Here is a 10,355-nt window from a genome sequence, read left to right on the forward strand (position 1 = left end):
ATATATCCCCCTATCACTCGGGAAATTTTAAGGGCTTTAGGAGTTCTGTACCAGAAATTAAGGGTAAAGAATAAGTATATATTTCTAGTTGTACCATAAAAGAAAAATGGAAATACTATGCAGAAATTCTTAAGTTCTGTGTCACACATATTCTTATTGTTTAAAACCACAGGTTTTAAGAGGTTTATTTATGTTTATGCTGACACAAAACTGAAAGGGAACCTGAGTTTTACTTTCCTTGTTCCATGTGTTTCTGAAAGAAAAGGGGATTAAAGAACCCATTCCAATGACACAGATAGTCTGAGGTCAGCTTTAGAATCCGGCCCACATAACGTAGAAGCAGATGGAATTTTAATGCCTTTCTTGTCTTTTCTCAGTCTCAATTTATATAACTTGGGAGATTTTGGTGCAGATGTGAAGTGGGAACACAGAAAACGATGGATTTGGAGTGGAGGAGAAAGGGGACAAGTTTGAAACAACTGTGAGGAAGAAAAGAGATGGAATAGATCTGATAGCTTTGAGATAAATGGAAAGAGGTGAAGTTTCAAGAAAGGAGAATCAAGAAATAGAATATTTTTTAAAACTTTTTAAAAATCAAGGGATATTTTAGGTACACATAAAAGGAGAGTGAATATTGTGAACCCAGGTATGAATAACCCAGGTTTTATAATTATGAACTTTTTGCCACTATTTACCTATAGCTCTCCTAAATTCTTTTTTTTTTTTTTTTTTTTTTAATATATTTTACTAGAAGCCCAGTGCACAAAATCCATGCATGGGGAGGGGGTGTCCCTCGGCCCAGCCTGCACCCTCTCCAAACTTGGATCCCTCTCACTCTCAACTGCTTGCCTGCCTGCCTTCCTGATTGCCCCTAACCGCTTCTACCTGCCAGCCTGATCACTCCCTAACCACTCCCCTGCCAGCCTGATTGATACCTAACTGCTCCTCTGCCAGCCTGTTTGCCCCTTGCTGCCTCCCCTGCAGGCCTGGTTACCCCTAACTACCCTCCCCTGCAGGCCTGATCCCTCTCAACTGCTCTCCCCTGCAGGCTTGGGTCATCCCCAACAACTGCCCTTCCCTGCAGGCCCAGTCACTCCCAATTTCCCTTCTCTGCTGACCTGGTCACCTCTAATTGCCCTCCCTCGCAGGCTTGATCACCCCCAACTGCCCTCCCCTGCAGGCCTGGTCCCTTCCAACTGCCCTCCCTTGCTGGCCTGATTGCCCACAACTGTCCTCCCTTGCAGGCCTGGTCCTTCCCAACTGCCCTCCCCTGCTGGCCATCTTGTGGTGTCCATCTTGTGTTCACATGGGGGCAGCACCTTTGACCACATGGGGGCAGCCATCTTGTCTGTTGGAGTGATGGTCAATCTGCATATTACTCTTTTTTTTTTAATATAATCTTGTTCAGATTATTATAGGTGTTCCTCTTTTTTCCCCCTATAGTTCCCCTCCACCTGATTACCCACCACACCCAAACCCTTACCTGCCCGCCACTGTCTTCATCCATAGGTATAAGATTTTTGTCCAATCTCTTCCCGCACCCTTTGGGCCCCCTACCCCTGAGAATTGTCAGTCCATTCTCTTTCTATGTCCCTGATTCTATTATATTCATCAGTTCATTCTGTTCTTCAGATTTTTTATTCACTTGATTTTTAGATTCACTTGTTGGTAGGTATGTATTTTATGTCTTTTTGTTGTTCATAGTTTTTACCTTTACCTTTTTCTTCTTCCTCTTCTTAAAGAATACCCTTCAGTATTTCATGTAATCCTGGTTTAGTGGTGACGAACTCCTTTAACTTTTCTTGACTGTGAAGCTCTTTATCTGACCTTCAATTCTGAATGATAGCTTTGCTGGGTAAAGTAATCTTGGTTGTAGGTTCTGCTGTTCATCACTTTGAATATTTTTTGCCACTCCCTTCTGGCCTGCATATTTTCTGTTGAGAAATCAGCTGACAGTCATATGGGTACTTCCTTGTAGGTAACTAACTTTTTCTCTTGCTGCTTTCAAGATTCTCTCTTTCTCTTTTGCCCTTGGCATTTTAATTATGATGTGTCTTGGTGTGGTCCTCTTTGGATTCCTCTTGTTTGGGGTTCTGTGTGCGTCCTGGACTTGTAAGTCTATTTCTTTCACCAGGTAGGGAGTTTTCTGTCATTATTTCTTTCAATAGGCCTTCAATATCCTGCTCTCTCTCTTCTGGCACCCCAAAAATCTGGATTTTGATATGCTTGAAGTTGTCCCAGAGGCTCCTTACACTATCCTCACACTTTTGGAATCTTCTTTCTTTCTGCCTCTCTGGTTGGATGTTTTTTGTTTTCTCATATTCCAGATCTTTGGTTTGACTCTTAGGATATGTTGATCTACAGTTGAGTTTCTGTATATTCTTCATTTCAGACAGTGTATGCTTAATTTCTGACTGGTCCTTTTTCATTTTTTTGCTATTCTCCTTAAGGTCCTTAAAGGTCTCTTCAAGTTTCTCAGTGGTTTTTAGAAGATTCTTGAGTAACTTTATAAATGTGATTCTGAACTTTGTGTCATCCAGTAGTTTATTTTTCTCCATCTCTCCCATTTGAGACATGCTTCTGTTGCTTCCCTGTGTTAATGGAGTAGCTTTGTGTGGTAGGTCACCTATAGGGGACAGTAGCTCAGCTTCCCCAATCACCCGAGGTGGTTGTTCTTGGTACACTTCTTTGTGGGCTGAGTGCAAAGTCTTGGTATAGTTAAGCCTTGACTGCTGTTGGTACACTGGGAGGAATTAACCTCTAGGCCAATTGGCTGTGAGGACCTGCTGGGTCTATAATGGAAGAACTGCTGTGGTGCAGGTCTTGTTTCAGTGGGGCTTTGGTGCTCACTGAGTCCACCTCCTGAATGTGTCACTCATGGATGTGAAGAGTTGAAATCTGGTGTCTCACACTGACCACTCGATACACTGGCTTCTGAATCTCCAATGTGGTGCAGTTCAGCTACTGTCTGAGGCCACCCTGCAGGAGCTACAGCGAGAACCACAGTCCTCTTCTCCCTGCTTGGAATTTGGAGGCTTTGGAGCTGTCTGCACCAGGTTGCAAATTTGCTAGGTTAAACTGCAATAGAGATGGCCATTCATATGCAAAAGCCATTGCTTGGAGCTTTGGTGTGTTTGTAGATTGTGCTGGGTGGAGTCTCAGGGTGTCACTAGGGTAGGGCATGGCAAACAGTGATGGGTGCCAGTCAGCTGTCTCTGCCTCTCTGACCACGTCCCTGCGTCTTGTGCCTCTGCACAGCACACAATTATTCTTATGTGCAGCTCTGAAAGCAAGCCACCTTCACTTTCAAATCTGATGGCAGATAGTCCAGCTTCTTTCCAGAAACTGGATTTCAGAGAGATTGGGAGCTTGTCTCTCTTTAGGTTGAAGAAAGCAATGCCCTCCACCAGCTGGTATCCGCCAGCAGCCCATATTGTGTGCTCTCCCCTGTGCCTCAGTTTTTCAGCGCTTGTGCCCTGAATGCTCCTTTCTCTTTCAGTCTAGCTGTAGAGCTTCCACTCGGCCAGCTTTCCCGTGGTTCTGGGTGATAGACGTTTTGTCTTTTAGTTGTAATTTTGAAATTATTGTGCACAGCAGCAGTTTAGGTGTGTTTACCTAAGCCGCCATCTTGCATCTCACATATTACTCTTTTATTAGATAGGATAAGGCCTGCATGGGTGGGGACCAGCTGGTTTGCCCTGAAGTGTGTTCTGGATCAGGGTGGGGGTTCTCTTGGAGTATGGGGCAGCCTGGTGAAGGGCCTGTGGTGGTTTTCATGCTGGCCATGCCCCCTGGCTACCCAAGCAGAGGCCCTGGTATCTGGGATTTATTTATCTTCTATAATTGAAACTTTGTAGCCTTGAGTGGAGGCCTTGTCCTGCCAGGGTGTGTGGAAAGCTTGGCAAGCCTACCTCCTGCTCACTTTGTGGCCACAGACATCTTGATTGGAGTTAATTTGCATTCTCTCTGATTGGCTGGTGGGCATGGCTTGTGCGTGTAGCAGAGTGGTGATTAATTTGCATATTATTCTTTTATTAGATAGGATTGATTTTTTACAGAGAGGAAGAGAGAGGAATAAAGAATTAGAAACATCCATGAGAGAGAAACATCAATCAGCTGCCTCCTGCATACTTCCTGTTGGGGATGTGCCAACAGCCAAGGCACAAATCCCTGACCGGAATCAAACCTTTCAGTCCACAGACTGATGCTCTATCCACTGAACCAAACCGGATAGGGCTAGTTTTCCTGAATTCTTGCCATTTTTATTAAACAAATCCAAAGATATCACAGGATTACACTTCTAAATTTTTTTATTATATATTTCTAAAAGAGACTTTACTTACAAACCTATAATGCCATTCATTATCTCAACCTAACATAATCATCATTAAAATTTTTTTACCTACAGATATCTAACCTCCAAGTTAAATTTTGGCTAAATATTTCAAGGTGAAATTAAGTTTATACATTGTACTTGGTTATTATGATCTTTACATGTACTTTAATTTCTGTATTTTTCCTTCATAGGTTTTTTTATTTCCTTTTTACATTTGTGTCAAAAAAATGGTTGACTTTTCAGTAGTTTATCAGTCTGGATTTCACTAATTACTCAGTATATAAATAAAGGTTTGCCAGAGAAACAGAGCCAATAGTATGAATCTAGAAAGACATTTGTTAAAAAGTATTGCCTCACAAGGTTGTGGAGCCTGAGATGTCCCATGATTTATATTCTTCAAACAGGAGACCCAGGAAAGACGGTGGTGTAGTTGGAAGGCCTGAGGGTCTGAGAACATATTGTACGGATTCCAGTGTGGGTCTGAATGACTGAAAACTAGGAGCACCCAGAATAAGTGATAGATGTGCTAGCTTATTCAGTCCAGCAGAGAGTGAATTCAGACTTTCCTCAGTTTTTGGTCTCTGTTTTCCCTCAGTTGATTGGATGATGCCCACTGACATTGGGGAGGGCTATCTGCTTAGCTCATCCGCATATTCAAATACTAATCTCTCCCAGAAATCTCACAGTCACACCCAGAACAAGTTTTTCACCTGCTATCTGCATCTTCTGTGGCCCAATCAAGTTTAACATGATTATCCTTCATTGGTTTCTCCATCCCTTATATTTCCTATAAATAGGTGTTTTGGAACTCTGTAGAGGTTTTGGTTCATTTTTCTGTCAATACTCCTTTGCAAATAGTTTTATGTAGTCCCTTCAACAATTCTATGATATGTGTTTTGTCACTCTTTTTTAAAAATATATTTTTATTGATTTCAGAGAGGAAGGGAAGGAAATGAGATAAAACATCAATGATGAGAGAGAATCATTGACCGCCTGCCTCTGTATGCTCCACACAGAGGATCTAGCCCACAATCTGGGCATATGCCCTGGGCAGGAATAGAACCCTGACCTCCTGGTTCACAGGTTGATGCTCAACCACTGAGCCAAATCAGCGAGGGCATTTTTTTCTGATAGTTGAGGCCAATGATAAATTTCCCTAGAACAGTTAATTCATTTAGAGTTGCAAAATAGATGACAGTCTTCATTGCTAACTCCTTCTTAAATATTGTCCTGGTAAATAATTTGGTTTACCAGAGATACTTTTTTTTAATATAGGAATGTAAGGATTAATTGCTGATTGAACTGTTCTTTAAATGGCAATATTGTTCTGTCCACAGAAACCACATATGACTTAGATTGTGCTGAGTTTTTTACCACAAGGACTCTACAGCCATGTTCAATTGGGGGAAAAGGCATTAAATACAGGCAAGAGTGGCAGGAAGTCTAGGCATCAACTGAAAAGTAGGACTCTTTTTGGACTCTCCTACTGTATTGCATACAGAGCATACTTCAACTTCTCACTTTCCTCACTCCTGGAGTATCACACTGCTGAAGGTCAGATACCTTCACTGCACAATGGAGTCTGCAGCCTCCCTGGCTGAGCTCCAGGCAGAGGCCAGTTGCCCCATCTGCCTGGATTACCTGAGAGACCCAGTGACCATTGAATGTGGGCACACCTTCTGTCACTCCTGCATCTACCAGCGCTGGGAAGATCTACTGGGCACCTTTCCCTGTCCTGTCTGCCTCCATCATTGCCCTGACAGGAAGTTGAAGAGGAACACTCAATTGTGTCACATGATTGAAATTGTTAAGCAGATCCCCACCTCAGGGAGCGAGAGAAAATTACAGGAAGAAAAACCCCTGTGTGGGAAGCACAATGAAGTTGTAACACTTTTTTGTGACAAGACCCAAGAGATGTTGTGTCCTCATTGCAGGGCCCAGCAGATGCTGTGTCCTGATTGCAAGGTCCCCTTAGAGCACCAGGATCAGTCCCTGATACCCATTGAGGAAGCTGCTGCTAATTACAGGAGGAAGCTCAAACGATATATTGGGGAACTGATGGTGGAGATTGAAGAAGCTGAAACGGAATATGAAAAACAAATTGCAAAAGAATTTGAAGTGCAGAGAAAGGTGAGAAGTTGGAGGAAAGAATTGCAGTATGAATGTAAAGAACTGAAGTGTACCTTACAAATAGAGCATGATTTATTTAATGCTGGTTTACTTATAGAAGAGAAAGATGTTGAAGAAAAACTAACTGAAAACAGAAGACAAATTTCAAACCATATGTTCATGCTAAACAATCTTTTAAGTGAAATAGCAGAGAAGTATTTGCAGGCAGATGTGGATTTACTCACAGGTGTTGAAGATATCCACAAAAGGTATGAAAAGCTAGAGACCCCAGCAGTCTTTTCATATAAAATAAAGAAGGAGAGTTGCAATCTTCCCCCACATTATTTGGGCCTGTATAAAATAATCAGCACATTTCAGGTAGATTTGACACTGGATCCTGAAACTGCCCATCCAAGTCTCATTGTTTCAAAAGATAGAAAAAGTGTTATATATAAGACACCAGATGATTTTCTTAATCCCCAGGCATACAATTCTTACCCAGCTGTCCTGAGTTCTGAGGGATTTGATGGTGGCAGGCATTTTTGGCAGGTGGAAGTAAGAGGCACAGGTGACTGGTCCTTAGGTGTGTGTAAAGAATCTTGCCTCATAAATAGTCTAATATCACCATACCCAAGCAATAGCTGCAGGCACGTTGATCTTTGTGCTAGTATATGTGGAACATGCCTTAGAGGACACATCATGAGGGTTGGTATTTTTCTGGACTATGAGTTGGGAGATGTTTCATTTTATAATTTGAATAATGGGTCATACTTGTATGGAATCACTGGTAAGTTTAGGGAAAAACTTATGCCTTATTTCTCTACTTCACCTTTGTCAAAATCTCTTTCATTTATTATCAGAGATGAATGATGAATAACTTGGAGGAAATTTTGTATGTGGTTATTTTCTTCCCTTGTTATTGAAAGGAATGCTTGTATAAAGATTCTAATTCCAGTTTTGATGTTTCTGGGAAGTATTTAGTATTCACCCTTCTCTTCTTCCTTTACCTCATGCCTGGGAAAACTAATGAGAAAGCTTTTGGTGCAGGTGGGAAGTTGCAGTGAAGCAAGCTCCTGTAGTGCCAATGTGCTCTCACCAACGTACCCAGTAACCACCATCAACAACAAACTAGTCCCTTTTCCCTGTGCTCTCATTTTGGGACCACCTCTGTGACCCACTTTACCTTCCCCCCCCCAAAACCTCATCATGTGAGTAATAAACTTTTTCATACTCTTCAGGTATGTGGTGAGTCATCAGTCTGAATAGTTGAAACCAATTTTGGATGGCTTCCACCCTGACCATGCAATCTGGTCACCACCATTGGCATTGTGAACAGAATCTTACAGATATAAAGCACCCCCACCAGGCTTCCTCCTCTGGCTTTGGGTTGTAACATACTCTGATTCCCTAGGCAAAGGTGTCCTTTCAGCTTTGTTCTGCATTTGCTGAGTTCTATGAAGTCTGTGTTATAGATTTAATTGACCTAAGTCAGAAGTTTTGAAAAGAAACATATTCTACTTACTTTTTATTATTTTCCATATGATTTTTGGGAATACCTTGTCCTGCTTTTGTCTCCTGTTTTATAAACTTTTTATGTACAGAGATGAACAAAATCAGGTTGACAGTAGTGTTACAAATAATACAGTAATTAATAAAAATGTCAGATTAAACTTTTGTGTACTAACTGTAAACATACTTTTGTATAAATATCCTCACCTGATGATATATTTATTGATAAATATAGAGAGAAATTGAGAGAGAGAGAGAGATACAAAGAGAGAAAGAGAGAGAAGCGGGGGGAGAGAGACATTGATGTGAGAGAGAAACATCCATCGGTTGCTTCCCATAGGCACCACTACCAGGGATTGAACATGAAACCTATGTGCCATGACTGGGAATTGAATCTGCATCATTTTGGTATATGAGACAACATTTCAATAAATTGAGCCACCTGGCCAGGGCTATAAACCTATTTTTGACTATCCTGTATGACCTGTGTTACATGGAAACCCATGGTTGGGCTTGGGCTGCCTGTCACTGTGTCCAATAATGGAGGGTTGAATCATATTAGGTGTTTATTGAGAAGGCTAGACAGCCAAGGAGACAAGTTGCTTACAAGCAAATCCTGCCTCCCAGCAAGATTCAGGGGGACAAGATTATAAAGGGGGAGGAGCTGAGGTGAGGAATGTAGCTACATGCTAGCCTGGGGTCCGCAGACATCAGCTATTGTAATTTGTCATCCGGCGAAAAGATGAAGCTGATGAGATGATCTTCTGACTCCTGGTGGGTTGGCTTGACCATGCTGGTGGGTTCTGCTTGCTGGGTTCACAGCTGAGTCACCTCCCCAGTCCCTTCATACAGGCCTTGAAAAGGAAACTTTAAGAAAAACTTAACCCCCTATTCATATGTAAGAAACCTAATCCCCTATTCACATAAGTATGTATTCTAAGAATTAAAATATATGGTTATTTTTCAGATTGATTCAGGTGCTCAATCTACGAGGTTATGGGTCTCCCCTATCACCTGCAAATGTCATATACCCATTTTTGATGTTATGTGAAATTGCCAGCCTTTTAGAACATGCTTCTGTTTGGATGCCTGTATGTATATTGTTTACAATGCTTGAAAATAAAGCTTTACTTTGCATATCTCTGTACTATTTGTCTCTCCATAACTTGAAAAGATGCTCAGCAAAGTTTTCATTGAGGTACAAGGGACCACTTCACTGACCAGAGTAGCCATGATATGTTGTGGTAATCTCAGTTACTTAGCAAGACAACCTAGTATTTATTTTTGTAAAGTGCAATATGGGTTGGCAGGGTGCTGCTCCATTTCCTACCCAGGAATCAAATTTCCTCAGCCATGTGTTGTCACACCACTGGGTCAGTACAGCTAGAGAAAGAGAGAGCATTAAAGGGCCACACTGAGCCTTGAAGGCCAACACCAGGAAGAGACACACACTTTTCTTTTTTTCCATTTTTTCAAAATAATTTCAAGGTCCGAGTTACCTGTAAATGGTGAAGAATGCATGTATTGTGAGATGAAAAGCTATTTGCCACAATTCCTGAATCCAGTTAGGCATTAGTGAAATGCACATTAAAGATTAATCCTAGAATTAAATGTCTTTCATTATAACTTATAAGTAGATTAACATATACATTTACAATAGTTTCACTTAATCCTACAGCAGTTGTTTAATAACTTCCCCCAATAAAGAAGATATTTCTCTTTTTTTTTTTTTTTTTTTTTTTAGTGTATTTTATTGATTTTTTACAGAGAGGAAGAGAGACAGATAGAAAGTTAAAAACATCCATGAAAGAGAATCATCAATCAGCTGCCTCCTGCACGCCCCCACTGGGGATGTGCCCACAACCAACGTACATGCCCTTGACGGGAATCTAACCTGGGACTTTTCAGTCTGCAGGCCGACGCTCTATCCACTGAGCCAAACTGGTTTCAGCAAGATATTTCTTTTAATTAATGTACCTTGAAACTTTCTGTATTTGGTAGAAAAATAAAACACTACTAACTTGAAATTTGGTGATTTATTAGAAAATGAATCTTTGAAAAAAAGAAAAGAAAAGAAAATGAATCCTTGAGACTAATGTATAAACATAATGAGATAAAAAAACATAAATGGAGACTTCTGTGGATAAGTAGCCTAGAAGATACCTTTTTTTAAAAATTATTTTAGCTGAAACCGGTTTGGCTCAATGGTAGAGAGTTGGTCTGCGGACTGAAAGGTCCCAGGTTCTATTCTGGTCAAGGGCATGTACCTTGGTTGCAGGCACATCCCCTGTGGGGGGTGTGCAGGAGGCAGCTGGTCGATGTTTCTCTCTCATTGTTTTTTCTAGCTCTCTGTCCCTCTTATTTCCTCTCTATAAAAAATAAATACATAAATAAAATTATT

The 10,355-nt window shown here is 41.2% G+C and overlaps 1 protein-coding gene across 1 annotated transcript; it reads left to right on the top strand.

Annotated features, from left to right (window-relative positions):
• Nucleotides 1-5,911: 5,911 nt before the first annotated feature.
• LOC311622916 (tripartite motif-containing protein 60-like) lies at nt 5,912-7,555 on the top strand (the record flags this gene model as incomplete). Its single annotated transcript, XM_084884424.1, has 1 exon — nt 5,912-7,555. The coding sequence occupies one exon, from the start codon at nt 5,912-5,914 to the stop codon at nt 7,313-7,315; it is 1,404 nt and encodes a 467-aa protein (XP_084740550.1). The 3' UTR covers nt 7,316-7,555.
• Nucleotides 7,556-10,355: the final 2,800 nt, after the last annotated feature.

The sequence above is a fragment of the Pipistrellus hanaki genome (assembly GCF_964339955.1).
Source record: "Pipistrellus hanaki genome assembly, chromosome: 5".
NCBI classification, from domain to species: Eukaryota; Metazoa; Chordata; class Mammalia; order Chiroptera; family Vespertilionidae; genus Pipistrellus; species Pipistrellus hanaki.